This window comes from Crocodylus siamensis, chromosome 3 (genome assembly GCF_052110815.1).
Source record: "Crocodylus siamensis isolate JL-2025a chromosome 3, ASM5211081v1, whole genome shotgun sequence".
In the NCBI taxonomy this organism is placed as follows: Eukaryota; Metazoa; Chordata; order Crocodylia; family Crocodylidae; genus Crocodylus; species Crocodylus siamensis.
In genome coordinates, this window is record NC_143397.1 from 233,316,209 (window position 1) to 233,336,162 (window position 19,954).

At 39.5% G+C, this 19,954-nt stretch overlaps 1 protein-coding gene across 4 annotated transcripts in view; it reads right to left on the bottom strand.

The window, feature by feature from the left end:
- CSMD3 (CUB and Sushi multiple domains 3) overlaps window positions 1-19,954 on the bottom strand; it is a 1,311,906-nt gene that overhangs the window by 1,106,569 nt on the left and 185,383 nt on the right. For all 4 annotated transcript variants that reach the window (XM_090040525.1, XM_090040524.1, XM_090040523.1 and 1 more), the window contains exon 3: window positions 3,171-3,283. In XM_090040525.1, the coding sequence (XP_089896651.1) occupies window positions 3,171-3,283 (113 nt within the window). The remainder of the gene's footprint in view (window positions 1-3,170; window positions 3,284-19,954) is intronic.

Here is a 19,954-nt window from a genome sequence, read left to right on the forward strand (position 1 = left end):
GGTCCCGTTGTCAGTGAGATGAACCCATGGGTGAACTTGCCCTATCCAACAAGCCACCCCTGCACCATGTGGTTCACGGCCACCATGATCTCCTTTGCTGTGTGGGACTCATCCATCACCTCCACTTGAAGGAAAGCCCACCGACAGCCTGACTGGTCACACCAGCGGCCTGTGAGGGAAAGGTAGGCACGAGCACCATGAGCAACCTGAATCTTGGATGCTCAACAAAGGAGAAAGACTGGCCATCCAGAGCAAGCATCTCCCCAATGCTCTGGGTGACCTCACTCACCTTTGCAATGGAGCACTGTGATTGGAAGGGAACTCAGTGAAAGATCACAGTCACTGGCCAGCTACAGATGTCAATATCAGAGCAGTCTTTCCCCCCTCTCAGGCTTTTCCATATATGGAAGATCACCCTATTCCCCTCCCTCTTCTCAGTTTCTGTTTGCTGCAAGCCTTCTGAATGTCTGAATGCCTCTGAAATGATTCAGAGGCTTCCAATTTGATTTGGACCTTTTAATGGGTCTCTTGATTCGATTCAGTTTTGGAGATTTGGCTGCCGAATCAGGCTGAATCTCCTCCGAATCAAATTGGCTACCAAAGTTTCACACAACCCTAACAGACATAAGTTTTACTGAATCAGAGTGCACTTACATCAACAAAAGCTATATATTTTCTAAAGTGCTTTGGGCTCTAAGTTCCATTGGTCAGAGGGCTATATCAGTGTGGGGAAGGAGCTACGTGAGAAGTCAATCAGCTGAACTGCTTAGCAGGAGTTCATATGCACTTATGACCACTGCAGAACCAGTCTTCATATTGGCCTTCCATTTTGCACTCAATCCTTAGCACACTGAAGTCAATAGCAAGTCTTTCAATAACTTTAATGTGATAGGATCAGGTCTTTGTGTACCAGGGAATGAGCCACACTTGCCCACATTTATGCAGAACCACAGTTTACAGCATCCCCTGCATCCAATGGCAAGAGTGAACTTGAGTCTCCCTGTACTCCATCTGTTCACTTCTCAAATATTCTGACTTTAGGTGGGCAGAGTGACTTGCATCCTAGTGAGAAATGTGTATTTTTCAGGTTTGGATTTTTTCCTTGGTGAGAGGGGGAGGAAACAGATTTCACCCATAAAATATTTTGGAACAATTTACTTCACTTAGACTGCTGTAACCAGATTGCACTTCTTGTCTTTTTAAGTATCAGAAGTATTTACTATATATATATATATATAAAGATTAATCACTAAAGTTTTTTTTCAAGGTTAGAAAGTTGTGTACTCTGGTAGTGAGCCTCCTTTCTGTAATATAGAGCATGTTAAGAATACACACACACACACACACATACATACACACACACATACGCACGTGTGTGTGTGTGTGTGTGTGTGTGTGTATTATTAAAATACTCTATATTACAGAAAGGAGGCTCACTACCAGAGTACACAACTTTCTAATCTTGAAAAAAAAAGCAATGGTAAAAAGTGATATTATACTTTAGTGATTAATCTTTGTATATTTATAATTTGGCACATATCTAGGGAAGGGTTTGTTTTTGTTTGTTTGGGTTTTTTTAATAATTACTACCTGAGGACAAAATCACCACCAAACACCTGTTATAACCAGAAATAGATTTAAAAAGTGCCTGTGATTGATGCAAAAAATAATATTAAGCCACAGGGACAATGTTAGTTTTTTAAATTACCTTTCTGTTGTATGGGAAACAGAGAAAGACCTCAAAGCCACCAAAGAAATTCAATTCAAGCTACAAAGTCTGCCTTAAATATAACATGATCTCTTTTATATAGGAAAGCACTCTGTGAATTATTAATTAAACCATGTAATACCTGGCAGAATCCACACACATAGTTTATAGCATTGTCTACAGCAGGAACCAAATTCACCTCACACTATTCATGGGTGTTGTATGTATGCCTATGAAACATCCTTATGAAGAAAATCAGACTTCAGAGCCCTTCCTAACTAGCGCTGCTCCCAATTGGTTTAATTCACAGAAATCAAATCACACTGGTCAGCAGGAACACACGGTACAATAAGAGCCCTCAGAGCCACAAGTGTCAAGTTACTAAGGCTGCTTTTTGGCTGACAGACATCTGTAGAGGAGAAATGAGCTGTGTTTCAGAATCAATAAGAGATGACCTAGGACTCTTACGTCTGGTGTTCATAAGAAGAAATGCCAGATTTTGTTCTGGATGCAGAAGTGTATGCTGTACCCTGCCCTGAAATCTAGAAACAGATGACCAGATTGACAGAGGTGATCCTAATATCCATATTCAAGCACTAGCTAAGAATGAAGGCTATCATAAAAGGGAGTTTTTCACCATGCAAGTAAAATGCACAGTCCTTTGGAGTCCAGGGAGATGTGTGTCAACACAAGCTAACTGGTATCTGCAAGCATATTGCAAGCCCTGTGTTAGATGCTCATGGTCTTAAAGAACTTAGCCATAAACCCACTTATCATATACAAAACAAAACTACTCATGTAGTGCAGAACGTATAATTATTAGTTATTGGAAGAAATTTGCCTGCTTGTTCACCCCCTTAAAGTATCAAAAGCGGATAAATAAAATAGAAATAATTACAAAGATAACAATACCAGCCTCTTTAATTTATATATTTATATCTCTATGTAATAGACATACGACTGTATAGATAAATTACTGTATATATAACTGTATATATACATTAAATATATTTATTTCATTTGAATAGTTAATTTTAAATATTTAATTTTATATATAAAGTTCACTGAAAGAGATTCATAGCAAACCTCAGATACATGGTATTGATTTAAACTAACAATAGTATTGCAATTATTTAAAAGTTATGAAATACCTTTTTATCTAAAATGTTAGTGCTAAAGTCATTGCATAACGATAGAAGATGGAAAAACCAGGTTGAGGGCAAAACAAGAAACTGATTATAGAATATTTATAATATAAACCATTTATGTTAGATGGTAGACTTTATACAACTTGAAAGACTGCATTAAAAACAGATATTTTAAAGTTTACTAGATAAATAAATGTACCTGGTTCAGTTTAACTAAAAATATTTTTTGTTACCAGAAGAGCTTTTTTATATCTAGGCCTAAGAAAGCCTTTCAAATCCTTTTGTTAAAAATCTTAATAATCATGTTCCCTTACCTTCATAAAACACTTTAAACCCATGGGCACTAACTGCAAAATCACTTGTCAAACGTAGTGAAAATACAGATTTTGTACTTGTCACAGGTGGAGGAAGATGAAATCCCGTTAACCTGAAATACAGAAGTATAAATTGTGGTTAATTATTTTTAAAAAACACACACACACAACAGGTTCTGGATTCTTGTTTTATACAAAACTCTTACTGAGAGAGGCAACCTATATATTATTTGTGAAAAAAAATTAGTTCATAAAACTTTGTAAGGAAATTATACAAAATTTGATTGGCATTTATGTATACCAGCTCAAGTAAAGTTTCCTCAGCGTGCTTTCTCTGCTGAAGAAAACTGCACAGAGAAGGATATAAAAAATATAGAAACTATGAATGCACCCATGATACAGATTTTGTACAAAGTTAGTACAAAATCAGCAATTAACACCAACTATGGAGCTGTCCCAACAGCTTTTACATGATATTTTTAAAGATATGTGTGTATAATTTATAGTAGATGGAAAGTTATACAATACATACAGAATTTTATGCAGCATATAGTCTTACATGATGAAAGGAAAGCGATCACAGTTCAGTTCAATGTAGGATGTTAAGATGACTTTAGCCACATTTTAATTTCAAGAAAGCAATTTTACACCAGTAGATGTTAGTAGTATTGTTTAGAGGGATGCCTGTAACTGACATAGTGATCCCAGAAGGTAATATTGAGTAATTCAACATCCAATCAGAAGCCCGTCTTACAGGGGTTATCAGAAATTTTTTGTCAGATCAACATATCCAAAAGATAGGGAAGATAATTTTTTGTAACTGCTGAAGTATTTTAAGAACACTCAATTTTGTGTCTCCCGTTCATCTGACCTAACTGGTATAGGATCTTTACTTTCCAAGTAGTGCTTGTTATAGATGAACTTGTGGTAGAGTAAACTCACTGAGGCTCAAGCCATGCAAGACAAAAGTGACATTGATTGGCTGAGACAAGCAGCTAACGAAATTGATTAGGATGGTAAAATAAGGATGTTTGTTCATCTCCATCAGTGAAGAGTTACATTTAGAGCCTAGTTTGCCAAACAGAAATTATTTCAATGGCCATTCTTTTCCTGTGGTTGGTGTGAATTGCAGATTTTCTCATAGATGCTAATCTTGCAGTTGCAGTCAACATTTTTCAGGTTTCCTAACTATAATATACCGCACACATACCTGCCTTTGCGTGGGGAGAAAACAAGCATCATCACCTGGTGCAGTATTTGTAACCAAACTACTTATGGTGCATACACCCATTCTCTGCAATTGGTCTAGGTTCATGTGACTTTAAGCTGCCTAAATGTGGACAGTGAGAGGCATGTACAGCTAGTCCCTGCTGCTGGGAGCTGCACAGGGAATGCACTGTAAGTAAGTCAGGGTGAAGGGACAGGCTGTTAGGACTGGGGTGGGGGGAGGGGAGAGAGGTAATGGAGGGATTGGTGGATCCAGGGTGGCACCTGGTGTGTCTGTGTTGGGTGAGTTCCTGGTCAGGACTGGGGGTGGGGAGTAGGATAGCACTGGGCATGCATTGAGCAGCTGAGCCTTCCCAACCCTGGGACTATGCTGCAAAAATCTGCAGAATTCAGGAGATTAAGTTAACTCTTTTTTTAGTTTGGGTTACCCTTTCTTGATCTAAATTAGTGCACCTCCTCCTAAGTTAAATTAGGCATGCTGTTGTTTGGCTGTATTAACCCCTCTGAATGTCTGCATTTTTAGGCATTGAGGTTGACCTAACCCTGGTTAAGTTGGTCTAAATGTAATGTCTGTATGGATCCTTTGAGAAATGGAATAAAAGAAGCGAGTAAACTAAACAGTCCATAGATTGCATTAGTCCCCTGTAATATGCAGATACTCATCAAGTGTGGATGCTTATCTATTTTAAACCCAACATGATTAAGTCCTGAGTAACCTTTCTCTCAATTCAGTTACACAAAAGATAAAGTCAGATAGTTTCCTGTCACCAGAGTTCCACAGATATTAATGTCTGGGAGCTGCTGAAAGGACATGTGTTACAATCCAGGAGGACATTTCTAAAAGCATTTTAATTTAAAAAGAAAAACAAAAAAAGAAAAAAAAAAAAGAAAGAAAAAGGAAAAAGTCCCTGATATTGCTGACCTTGAAGTCAAAGCAAATGCACTTTTCTTTTTCAGTTCCCGCTTCCAGCATATATACCTGCTTACATATTTTACTTAAATATCAAAGCATATTTATTGTGTTTGCTTTGTTAAAGTTTAAATTGCTTATGTTCATTTCTGGCTGGGATTTACTACACATATGCACACACTTTATTTCTTTTCCAATTCAATGGGGCTAATGTTCTGCTCTTATTTCTAATTCATATATATATTGTTATGCTTTGGGGAAAGCAGATAGAGTAATATAAAATTCAACTCTGCAACTCTGAAACAAAAGAGACTCTCTACCCAATGACAAAACACTTATTGTAAATAATAGTCATTGTACGCTTCTAGTACTTCTTACATTAGTTCTGACTAGGATCAGATCCATGGTTCTTTAACCTTTGGATAAAGATACTCCAGACTAAAATGTCTAGGTAACATTTACAAAAAAACAAAGAGAAAGGCTTGGATGTTTTAATGTTTTGCTCCTACTATTAATTTAATGCAAGAAAGAGATTACTTTAATGTTTTAAGGTATATTTAAATAATGAATTCTTTAGTTAAAGAAAATGGCAGATAAGTGGAAATCTTGCTGGATCAGTAAATACTTCTATGTCAGAAGCTAGGGCATTCCTGACAGCAGCATAGCTATTGTTCAGTATTTTCTTTAAAAAGAGAGGGAAATATTTTTCTTTTTTTGATGGAATGTAAATGCGGTAGGGTAACTAGGATGACGAGGGAAGCAGGGTGCGTGAAACACTGAAACCATGGTTGGGGAGCAGAGGACTAGATGCATCTATGCCACTAGTCTGGCAGCTCCAGGCTTGGACTCTGCAGAAGAGGTCAGGAGCCCAGAAGTGATATTAGGGAGACGCTTGGGTGCTGGCAGTTAAGTGCTTGGGAGAAAGAAGCAGCATGTGAAGATAGGATGGTTCTCCTGCTACTAAATTGAGGGGGTTTATTTCTTCACTTTGCCTAGCATTTGGTGGCACCTGTGGATCAGCAGGCAAGATGCATAACTCTTTACCTGGAGAGTATCTTCCCCCATAGCTGCCAGGACCTGGTGAAGCTGCCATGTCTCCTTTCTCTCTTTGTAAAGTCCCCAGCTACCAGGACCCAGGAGCCCTGCTATATTCTCCCCAAGAGTCCTAACCACCTGGAACCTCATGTATGCCTCTCAGCACACCCCCTCCTCCAATTTTGCCCAAGGCAACAAAGGAGCTTGCAAAGCCTCTGAGTATGTGACTTAGGAATGCATGACTAAGGCGCTGTCCATGCCATCAAACCCATTGTTTTATTATCACAGGCAATTATGTCATATTCATATGACAAAATTTATCAAGTTATCTTGAAAATAGCTACATCTTTGCCTCCACTATGCCTATCAGATGGATATTCCAGAACCTCAGAAGGTTAGAGCGCTCCTTCTAATTTCAAACTTAATTATATTCATGGCCAATTTGTGAACATTTGTTCCAATTGCAAGACTGTCCTTTTAAGTTAAATGTTCTTCTTGATCCTGTTGTTTACCACCTCCCCCCTCTTGTGTTCATACACAGCAATCATAACCCTTCTCAGCTTTCAATTTGTTAATTTGAATAAGGCACAATCTTTTAGTCTTAATTATTAATGAAAGCATTAATTTTATTTCCTAGAAGAAAAGTTATCTAAACATATCACAATAAAAACATCACAATAACATTTTCAAGTTAGTCATGAGAGAAGCAGTATAAATACCATAGTGTCTCAATAGGCCTTTAGTATGTTTTGTATTGCTAGTATAAAAATTCAGTCACGCTCTTGCTCACAAGATGTCTAATATGTTGAGTTCAGTCATCATCAGTAATTCCGTTCTGACAATCAAGAGGGTGAAATTAATGAAAAATCTAAAATTCTAAAGGTCAGAGTTTGATTTTCTAAACGTTCTTTATCACAAACTGTTCTGTATAATAAACCTCCTGGGGTAACATAATTTATTCTTTAATCTGAAAATACCATTGAGTTCTTTATAGCATATCAATCCTATTATTGTTCAGAACCATCAACTTTAGGTCCCACAGTTAAACTATAGTTTTCTGGTGACTAGCTACTTCGTATTCTGAAGAGTATTTAACTGGAGGTGTGTTGATTGTTACTGCATCTACAACTGTCATTTGATAAAGAATTGCTTATATTTTCCTTCTATGAACACTTTTTAAAATCCATTTCTACTGTAACCATACCTAAAATAGATAAAAATCAAAGGCATGCTGACCAAGTTGAAACATTGAAATAGCAAAACTGTTTTGACAAAATGAAACAGAATAGTGCTTTGAAACAAAACAATGAAATGAAACACTGTCTCTTCGAAATGGTGAAACAGAGGTCAAAACAAAATGATGCTGTTTTGCACAGCCCTACCAAATACCTCACTTTCCTTTTGTAGGAACCAATATGCTCTTGCTAAAAGGACTTTGTTGCAAACTTGGATTTTTTTTCTGTAAGATCTTGTTAATATTGCACTAGGTTGATTCTATTGGAATAAAGGGGGCAGGGGATGAGTAATTCTATACATAGATATAATAACTGACAGCAAAATGTACAAATACGCATGATTACAGGGGTATAGGTTGTAGCCATACTGGTCAAAGGACATAAGCACACAAGGTGCTTTGGGTAAATCTGATATCTTTTATTAGACCAACTTTTATAGTTGAAAAAAATATTTCTTAAGAAGTTTTCAGGTTTAAAAGTCCTTCATCAGGCTGAGGAAGCATCTGCAGCTGATGTGTGCTGTTCCTGAATGGAATGAATAGTATAGAAGCCAGAGGTTGGTATGCATGTAAGAAATGCAGTCAGTGAAGATGTAAATTGAAGAGTCAGTGGGCAAGAGAGAGGCTGAGGGTAGGGAAAGGGTGATGAATCTAGCTGGTAAATAGTGGTGAATTACCTAGGGATTCAGATTTCAAACAGGTTATAATGTGTCAGAAATCCAATGTCTATATTTAGTCCGTTATTTTTTGTATCCAGGAAGTTGATGAAGTTGATTACATACCAACATCCCACACTAGGATGGCATCCAAGCCTGGCTTACATACCTATGAGAGCAAGATGACAACTCAGAGTACAGATCCAAAGATACTATTGACCTTATACACTCCATCCTCACATGTGACAATTTCACTTTTAATAACCAACACTTCCTCCAGACTATGGGCACAGCTATGGGCACCAAAATGGCCCCACAGTATGCCAACTTTTTTATGAACCACCTGGAAGAAGAATTCCTCAAGGACTGCACCATCAATCCCTTGCTATACTTAAGATATGCTGATGACATCTTCATCATTTGGACTGAAAACGTGAAATCTCTGATTGAGTTCCATCAGAAATTCAGCAGTCGTCATCCCTCCATCCGACTGTCTCTTGAATACTCCAGCACCAACATTTGCTTTTTAGACATGATGATCAGTATACAAGAAACCCAGACCAACATACATCTCTGTACAGAACCAGCGATCACCCTAAACAAACCAAGAAAGCTGTGATATACAGCCAAGCCCTCAGATACCACTATCTTTGCACTGAGAAGAACACCTGGGATTGGTACCTCACTAATCTTAAAAAGGCCTTCACTCAACAAGGGCACTCCTCCAGAGAGATAGATCACACATTTGAAAGAGCCACCCAGATACCAAGTGAAGAACTGTGCAGTACACGTGAGCCCCACCCCAACAATCACACACTGCTGGCTATGACATATCACCCCTCCCTCGAACCCATAAGGAAAATCCTCCAACAATTGCAACCCATACTAGAAGGAGATCCTATTCTTACAGAGATCGTCCCAGAACCACCCATCCTAGCCTTCAAACAAGCACTGAACCTTGCCAACCTCATCACCAGAAGCAAACTTCCTAAGGCCCAGACACACTGAATGGATCCAGACCATGCTATGACAAAAAATGCAAAACCTGCCAACACATACCTGCCAACACATCTTCACTACCCCCACAAGTACTATACCACACAACAGTACCGTCAGCATTCCTGGATCTTACAGGTACACCTCCAGAAATGTAATATATCACATACAGTGCATCAAATGCCCTAATGGAAAATACGCAAGAGAGACCAAACAACAACTGTGCACCAGAATGAATGCACATCAGAATACCCAGTTACCTCTGGGGCCACATTTCTCACAAGGAAACCACTCTCTCTCCAATCTTTCAGTTCTAATCCTCAAAAGGGAACTTATAAAGCACTTTTCACAGACAAGCCTATGAACTTCACTTCATCAACCACCTGGATACAAAAAAATCATGGACTAAATATAGACATTGGATATGACACATTATAACCTGTCTGACATCTGAATCCCCAGGTAATTTGCCACTATTTACCAGCTACATTCATCGCCGTTCTCCTTGCCCTCAGCCTCTCTCTCACCCACTGACTCCTCAATTTACATCTTCACAGACAGCCTGTCTCGCATGCATACCAGCCTCTGATTCTTTACTATTCATTCCATATAGGAAGAGCACACACCAGCTACAGATGCTTCCTCAGCCTGATGAAGGGTTTTGAAACTCAAAAACTTGCTACGAAAATTTTTTCTAACTATAAACGTTGGTCTAATAAAAATATCAGATTTGCCCAAAGAACCTTGTCTGCAAATATGCATGGGATATTAACACTTTTCTTTTCATCTCCAGCAATTCAGCATGAGAAGAGATGCTTTATCAGGAAGCTTTTCAGAGCTATTAACAGTTGAAAAAATTCCCCACCTCTAACACACCCTGGAAACTGCAACAGAAGAGGGAACAACCAGGCTAATTAGGACTGACCCATGTGGTTGATTGGTAATTGTGCAAAGTAACTGTTGTATCTGCATGCTCCTGGAGCAATCCAAGTATAGCAAAACCATTGCACTTCAAACCTCTTTCATTCAGGATTGAAGTTACAGTGATTAACTCATTTCTACCAAGACAGAAGCATGCAAAGGTAACAGTTACAGCATAACAGCCTATGGGCATTCTGAAGGACACCTTCCCCTCCCTTTTTGAAGCAGTTGTTACCTTTGCCTACAGCCAGAGATTTCAATTTAAAAATTACTTTGTTAACATAGAAGGGAATTTAGAAAGGTATTTTTTCAAGCTCTGAAAGAGAGCAAGAAATTTCCTGAAGAGCAAGATTTCATTATACAACTTTAAGAAAAGGGAAGAAACTGCACTGCAGAAACAACACCCTGTAACCTGCAGCTCAGTGGAGTGCTGTTGTTCTTCTGCTAGTTCAGCTATGAATGTAGCAGGTGCAAGCATAATCTAAAAATGTCTTCTATACCAGACAGACTTTACACTGCAGGCACTTTAATACATCCTAATTATTTCTGTATAAATGGACTTTGAGTCTTACAAAAGAACTGTGCATGATTACACCTGCAACATGAATAAATAAGGAACAAAATCAATGCATTTGTAATTTATTCATATCCATAAGACAGCAAATACATTACTTAATCAATAAGTGCCTCATACTTGCAAACTACATGTACCAAACATATAAAACAAGACAAAACAAAGCCAATACTCATAATCAAAATCATTCTTTATTCTGCAAGCATTGGCATACACACTGGAGCCTTCTGCCCCCAGTTTCAAGGTTTTCAGTTGTACATTCATATTGCCCAGCAAATAAAATACGTAGTATTTCATAATTAGAGTGTTTGCCCTAAATTATTATTATTCTGCTTATAAGGTAGGCCTATGCATGCTCAGGTGGGTTATTTAAAATAAACAAAAACAGAACCTGCATTACATTACAAATAATTTTTGAATCTGTAGAGTGCCATTTAGCTTTCAGCCTCATACCTTCAGCACTAGCCTTATGCTCCAGCTGTGGCTTCGTTCTCATTTTTAATTATATGAAATTTATTATTGAAATGAAAGGGCATATTGGGGTTTGATGTTTTGATGGCGGGGGGGTATGCTCCCTGGAAAATTCAGGAAGATGTGAATAAGTATGAATAAATATTCAACTATGGCCCATGACAGATGTTATTTTCATTACATGACAAGTACTGAGGAATTTTGTCTCATGGTGAAAATGTGTCTGGCTTGACACAAGGGCAGCTGTAGGAAAGGCATAAAGGTAGCAAAGGAACTTGTCTTACTGTCACTCACCAGATCATATCAGATGATAGATAGACTCTGCAAACCCCACTTGGCTTCACCCATCCCATGATAGATAGAGCCTGCTCGCCTCTGTCCCATTCCTTGCACAGAACCAGAGTGATTCAAGACTAGGCAAGGGGAAGGGGTTACAGTCCTGCTGGCTGAGGACTGGTTGTGAACCCAGGGCAGCAAACACAGCTGCAAGCATAGACCTGGTTCACTCACAGGGGTGAGGAGGCACACAGCATGCCCTGTCCCCCCTGATGGGGACTGTGGACCATGTTTGACTTCCCTGGGAGAGACCATGTCCCAGCACAGCAGCTGGAGCTGTGAGCACAGCCCCAGTTTGCCCACAGGAGTAGGGATGCTGGAGAACCCACCTGAGCCCTGGCACTCCGTGTGCAAAATGCTACACATTCAGGTTAATGTGAGATACAAACCAGCGACAAAGATGTCCAACATTTAAGGAATTACATCTGAGGATGGGTTGGCTTTATTGCACAATTAATGCCAGAGGCCTAGTAAGTGATCCGGGTTATCTACTAAGTGATTTGCTACTACTTAGTAGCAGATCACTTAGTAAGGCTATATAAATATCCAGAAAATAGTTTCCTGTAATTTTTCCAATTGGAAGTAATCAATTAGAATTATAGAAGTAATCAATTAATGTAAACACCTCTTTAAATGATCTCAGAAATTTGATTATTCTTCTTAACACAAAGAGCAGCAAACGGTGCCTGGAAAGCCTCATTTGCTTATTAGTTATGAGACAATGAGAGTAAAACCAGTAACAGACAGTACAGAGGAGTCAGGTCAAACGATAATAAGATTTCTGTTATACAGGTAATGTACTTGAATCGAAGAATTTGGAATCCTAGGCCCCTGCTACAGGTTACATATGTTACTCAATTAACTAGTTAATCACCCACCAAATTTAGACTGGCCACAAGTGCAAAGTAATTATCAGACAACAATTAACTGATTAATCACAGAATAAACTGAAACCAGCAACATATGCAAAGTAACCATCACATAATAAATGATTATCCAGCTATAAAAAGAACCAACCAGCTGTAAAGTTAGCACTTGAAAATGTGTAACAACTCTATAGTTGGTGTCTGTCTAGCTTTAATTGGAACATGCAGCAGGGCCCCTGAAGTCAACTTGTGAATGTAGAGACACCACAAACCATCATCTTTATTTATTGCACAGTCTTACCACCGTTACATAACTTCTTGTGGGCATTGTGGCAGAAGTAGATATTGTTTTTTAAGCACTCAGACTTCCCACCAAACTTCCCACTTCCAGTGCTAATCTGAGCTTCTACTTCCCTAAATTCATTTAATCTCTCTCATTCCATATGAATCAAGGGATGTTTTACTTTATTTACTGCTGTTTGACTTTACAGAACATCATAGTCTGCTACCTTAACAGAAAAAAAAAGAAATTGGATTTTGTTTTACTTTTGAAAGATGATTTTTATTCAATTCTTTGTCCCTTTCTAGATTTGAGAGAAAGAAACCAAAATAATTAATAGCCACCATTCCCCAAAATATGAAGCAAACAACAAGAGGCGGGTGAAGGGGGAAAGGGAGTAGAAGATAATTTGTGCTTCGGGCTTGGAGTGTCATTAAACTTTTATTTGCTGCCATTCCCAGTTCTTTGCCAGAATCATTAGATCAAGCAAGCAGTTCCAATTCATTGGAACTTGGTCTGGTACAATGGACTGATTTTTTTCAACAGTAAAAGTTGTAAATGTGTAGGCTGGAATGTACATGCTTAGTGAAACAGATGTTCACTTTTCTACCCGCTGATGTCTTGTCAGATTTGCTGATATCCTGTGCCCATCTCACATGGCCACATTGTGCAGCCACCTATTAGGCATTTGGGCATTTTGCTGTAAACACTGAACATACGATGTTAAATTAACTTGATAGACATCAAAAACCACAAAGAGAGGGTATGCCTGTTCTGCTCTTGAATCATATGGGTGCATCTACACATGCATATTAATGCAAAGCAATAAACTTCAGAGCATATTGCTCTGGAGTTTATTGATCTGGGTGTGCCATTTGTACGTGCACCTGGGTCCACAGCTGGGTCAAAGCAGTCTTGCCTGTCAGGGGGCCCCCGAGGTCTGCCTGTTAGCCCATAGTTGCTCCTCCTAGCTCAATATGCTGAGAAGGAGTTGGCTGGGGCATGAGGATGCTTCAGTGTCGGGCTAGCCAGCAGGCAGCCCCTACACTGAAGCTCCCTCACATCCCAGCCAGCAGTGTCTACGTATGTGCTGCTGTGGAACAAAACACTCCACAGGAGTGCTGCAGAGTAAATTAGTTTATTCCAGCCTAATAGGTGTGCATATGTAGATGCGTGATGTTTACTGTTTAGCTAATTCGTCTACTGCAGAGTAAATGTCTCATGTAGACATTCCCATAAAGTAAAAAGGTGACCCTCTATCCTGAAAAAGTTGTTTGTCCAAAGATGATATGGAGCTATAATTTAGTAACCAGTAAAATTAAATAGTTTCATATCCCTTGGCATTTGGGGTATTGTTTAGATACAAACTTATAGGTGCCACAACACAAAATATTTGTGGTAACTTTCCTGTTAGTTATTTGAACCAGAATAAACAAATTAAACCTAGCAATTCCTATTACATATATATCTTGCTTGGCCGTCTCTCTCACAGCCACAGAAAGCAAGAAGTGGGTAACATTCGACTCCAAATCAAGTAGTCAAGTCTTTAAAAATGCATTACTCCCTAGGTTTTACACTGATACTGAACAAAACAGTCAGATTTACCATGGCAACAAAAACACCTTGTGACACATACAGTTCACTATGGGAGAATCTCCTTACATAACGGCTACCAGATGCTTTGGTAGCTTGCCATATTCAATTCACCCGTTGCTATTGAAGTCTAGTGTTCATCTGCCTATTAAACTGGGAAGGCAAACAATTTTTTCTACAGCTGTAATTTCCTGTACTGCAGTATGATCATAAATAAAATCATAACAGCAGGGAGAACTAATGATTGCATTTCAAAAGCTCTAAAAATATTAGGAGACCCTTTGGAGAAATTAAAAGAGCATATCAATGTGGATAAATACTGTATTTTCCTTTGTGAAACTCAGCCTTTTAGATGCTAGGCATGAGGTGTCAAAAGTTGAATCAGGGGAATACAGATGTGGAAAGGTCCAATTCTGGTTCTTAATCTACTACATGAATGTGCTAGACCTAGGTCCTGTGCAGAGAGGAAGGCTGAAAAAAGAGAGGGGCTAGGAACTTCTGTCTTCACTGTTTAAGAGGAAAACTGACTGGACATGTCTATATGCTTGGAGGCAGTTCCATGCTGAGACACAGAGTTGTTGGCTTGTGTACAGTGCCGCACCGATACATTCTTGGTATATGAACTAGCATTTGCAAAATGGGCCTGGTGAATCTCAGCACAGTACTGCCTTTTCATAGATTCATAGATATTAGGGCTAAAGGGACCTCAGTAGGTCATCAAGTCTGACCCCCTGCCCTGGGCAGGAAAAAGCGCTGGGGTCACATGACCACAGTTAGGTGTTTGTCCAGTCTCCTCTTGAAGATTCCCAAGGTAGGGGAGAGACCTTCCCCCCGCCCCCCGGTAGGTCTTGTGCCATATGGAATACCCAGTGATGACACGCTGTTCCAAAAGGGCCTCTTCCTGCATAATACTAAGCACCCTTTAGCTCCTAACAAAACCACTAGAAGTCGAAAGAATCCAATATCTTAACAAATACTAAACAGTGAGAGCAACATTATAAGAAATATGACTCTGATTTTGATCATGCATTCAATGCTGTGCAGAACGTTCATTTATAATCATCCCCACACACATCTGCACAGAGCTTTATACCCAAACTAATTGCCCTCCCTGACAAACATACCCCCACAGGGAACAAGGTGAGTAATACTTTAATGAAAACAAAGCATGCTGAGCTTTAAAAATGCATTACTCCCTAGGTTTACACTAGTTTTTATATGGAGTAACAGAGCTTCACAATGAAGTCAAAAGGGGATCTCCCATAAGCCGAGGTCTGTTTATTGGTTTCCAGTTTTAAAAAATAGGGCTTTAAGTTACCAAGGATGTATCAGAGATTGTATTGTAAATCTACCACCTATGTAGTTACGTTAATAAACATCCAGTAAAACACTCTAAGAGCATCCAGATGCATTTTCTCATCTTCTCACTGTGCCTCTCCCTCCTCTCTCTGAAAAAAAAAAAATGTCTGGCCAGAATATCCCAGCACTAAAAAGAAAAGTGAAGGTTAACATACATTTATTATTTTCCCTGAAAACTTTCACTTTTCAAACTAAGATTACAACCAAAATTCCAACATGCCCACCTCTCCAATCTCTCTCTTGATTTATACTCTCAAGATCTAAATGGATTGGAATAATTCAAGCCTAGGAGGGAAGTATTTGGCCAGGTACAGACATTACACTTTTACTGTTATAAGCAATCAAAAACCAGTCTCTAACCATCACAGGGCAGAAGAGTTCAGCACACAAACTGGTTTAAAAATGATGGGACGCGGTGTAAGATTCCCCTCCCCACCATGCATGTTCTGTTCACTACCAATCTAAACTATGCCACTTATAGAACATCACATAACTTAGATCGGTTCTGCCTTGGGCTTTCTGAATGTCTGTACTGAGACTTTGTCTACAAGCATTATGAAATAAAATGACTCCAACCAGAAGTGAGAGTTAGAGTGCTTCCAGGCTGGCAAGCATGAAATATATTGCAAACATAAAGTAAAGCTATGTATTTATTGCCATCAATAGATTTAACAGAATTAAGTTTAGATTCTCCAGTGTTATTTAACATATATGTATATCTCACAGGAAGCATCCAAATTGCTGTGAAATCTTTCTTTCACACACAAAATTCCAAACTGCAAGATTCCTCCAAAATGGAAAAAAAAAAAAAAAAGGGAAATTAATCATGAAAAGAAGTCAAAAACAAGAATGGAAAAGTCATTCCCCACATTCCAGGGGGCATTTCCCTAGCTAGAAGCCCTAGAGCAGATCATATGAGAAGTGCCCTCAGAGAAATAAGTGACTTACAATTTTATAGAATCAGTATTTGAAATAAAAAAGGATTGTTTCATTTTGAAGACATCCCTACTTACAAGTGAACTGATGTGATTCTACTGCCTAAAGGGAGACAGAACTTGGAAACTTATACACCACGTCTGCACATTGTAGAGAGATCCAGTTCACTGGAAACTCCCGATGTGTTCTTGTGCTTCAGGGTTTAAAAGGAACAGAACAGTTCCTGCTGTACAGATAGAACCATTCTCCATTACCCTGAGTGCATTTAGGCTTAGGGCATACACAAGGAGTTGAGGGGGAATGAATAAAGAACAGTCTTATATGTAGGATTCCTTGACCACAGTCAGACAGGGATGATTTCATTACTGCCTTGTATACAAGTTTTTTTGCAAGCAGTCTTCTCACCGTTAAGTAAAATATATTAAGCAATTCATAAAATATAATGATTACATTTTAATCTTCAGGAATATCAATAGCAGTGATTGGTTTGCTTTGAATCAGTAATTCCACATTATTCCACATTTAGTTTATTTCTTTACTGTACAGTTGCAAAAAGCCCTCATAGAAGAGGAAAAATGTGTTGATTGAAACTTTTCTTTCCATGCGTTAATACATTTTTGTATGTACTGTAGTCAGGAAAACAGGACATATGCATTCTGTAGTAAAGTTGTGGCTGCTTCACTATTAGGGAACTGGACAGTCACAAGATAACAGACTACTAGTCCAACAGCAATAAAACTCTCCTCTTTTTTCTTGTCTGTGAGATATTCCAATGTCAGGTCACACTGCACTATAGCATCTGAAGCTTCTTTAAGATTCATTTTCTAAAAGGTACTGTGGTCATAGGAATAAGCATTTCACTGCATGTCTAGTGAGCATTCAACTACAAACTGGACTGTAAACTCATTAGCCCTGAAGGAAAGATGCATTTCCAACTGCAAGATCAAATTAAAACAGTCTGGACAAAACTCCAGAGCTGAAATGATAGGAAACAGTCCTGATCTGTCAAAGCAAAATGCTTCTAGAGAAATTGTTGACATTATTTTAGAATGCTATATGTTGACAGCGCTTTTGTTGCCTTTATGCTGCTGATAACTCTTTGCCCTGAAGACAACTAAGGAAAAAAAGGGGAAAAAAAGTGTTAGTTACCTTGACTAAAATAAAACAAAACCTACTTTTATATTCGTACAAAGATCTCCTCCAGACTTGTATGTTTTTCCTCCTTTAAATCCCTCTACTGTTTTGAAAAGAAGCAGTATTTCACTGGGGACAGTCCACCCCTTCCTCCCATTCAGGGAGCTGGTTCAGGACTGGCTCATGCCTCCTTCCTCTTCCCTGCCCCTGTCCAGGTCTTGAGCCCTTCCCTCTACATGGACAAGCTGGGGCCAAGTCATGCCCCTTGGCTTGCATGGTTGGTTTGGGGCTAAGCTATGCCCTCTTCCCTTGTGGGGCTCAAATACCAACCCTTTCCAACACCTGGCCAGGTTGGGGATGGGCCATGCCCCCTTCTCTTTGAGGAGGTGGACCACAGCTGGGTCATTGCCCCTCCCCCCACCCCTGTGTGGCTGGGCCAAACTTCCTTCCCCCACACAGCTGGATTGAGGCCATGCTTGCCCCAGATGCTGGATTGGGTCAACCAATCAGATCTAGTCTACAAAAGGACCAGGTGCTGCTCATCTAGCCAGCTGAATGAAAAAGTTGACCACCACTGTAATAGAGGAGTGAGCCAAGGACTGGTAAAGTCAATGGGAAGTTTTCAACTGACCTCAAGAAGTCTGGAAGAGTATTGGGAAGATGGCCTAATAAGTCATTTCTAGCTCAGATTTTTAGATCTCACGGCAGGTTACATAAAACAACATGGACTCCATACAGATTTATTAAAGTGAAATCTCTGAGTTTACAGATGATACTGAATTATTCAGGGTGATCAAATCCCAAACTGATGAAGTGGAGCTGCACAAAAATCTCACCAAGCTAAGTGAGTGGACAAAGGATGTCTGATAGCCTTCAAACAGTGACAAGTGCATGGTCAAACACCATCAATTATAAATACTCGTTCTGGGTTCTGAACTAGTTGCTATGAGACATTGTAAATAGTTCTCTAAAAATGTCAACTTAATGTGCAGCAGCAACCAAAAAAAAAGCCAAACAAACCCCAAAAAACCTTGGGTATCATTATGAAAGGAATTGAAAACAAAATGGAGAGCATCATGTTGCCATTATACAAATCTATGGTGCTCCCACATGTTGAATACTGTGAAAAACTTCAAAGATTGAGCTTCCACCACCTGTCTGGGTAACCTGTTCCAGTGCTTTACTACCGTCCTAGTGAGAAACTACTTCCTAATATCTAACCTAAACTTCCCTTGTTGCAACTTAAGACCATTGCTCCTTGTTCTGTCATGTGCCACCACTGAGAACAGTCTAGCTCCACCCTCTTTCAAACTCCTTTTCAGGTAGTTGAAGGCTGCTATTATACCCTCCTTCAGTCTTCTCTTCTCTAAACTAAATAAGCCCAGTTCCCTCAGTCTTTCCTCATAAGTCATGTGCCCCAGCCCCTTCACCATTTTTGTTGCCCTCTGCTGGCCTCTCTCCAATTTGTCCATATCTTTTCTGTAGTGGTGGGCCCAAAATTGTACTCCACAGTAGTCCAGATGTGGCCTCACCAGTGCTGAATAGAGGCAAATAATCACTTCCCTTGACCTACTGGCAACAGACCTACCAATGCAGCTCATTTTTCCTTCAGCCTCCTTGGCAACAAGGGCACACTGCTGGCTCATAATCAGCTCATTGTCCACTGTAACTCCCAGGTCCTTTTCTGCAGAGCAGTTGTCCAGCCAGTCAGCCCCCAGCCTGTAGTGGTACATGGGATTGTTCCATCCAAAGTGCAGGACTTTGCAATTCTCGTTGTTGAACTTCATGAGATTTCTTTTGGCCTAGTCCTCCAATTTGTCTGAATTACCCTGAAACCTAGTCCTACCCTCCAACATATCTACTACTCCCCCCAACTTGGTGTGAACTGCAGACTTGCTGAGGGTGCACTCTATGCCGTCTTCTAGATCATTGATGAAGATATTGAACAAAACCAGCCCCAGGACTGACCCCTGGGTCACTCCGCTTGATAACGGCTGCCAGCTAGACATTGAGCCATTGATTACTACTCTCTAAGCCTGCTACTCAAGCCAGTTTTCTATCCACCTTACAGTCCATTCATCCAATCCATACTTCCTTAATTTGCTCCATGAATTTTTCAGGGACTGAGGTAAGGCTGACTGGTCTGTAGTTCCCTTGTTCCCTGTAGATCCTCCTTGTTCCCTTTCTTTTAACTTCACTTAGTAAGTGTTAAATGTGTCACAACATCTTAACAAATGGATATTCTCCAGTAAACTG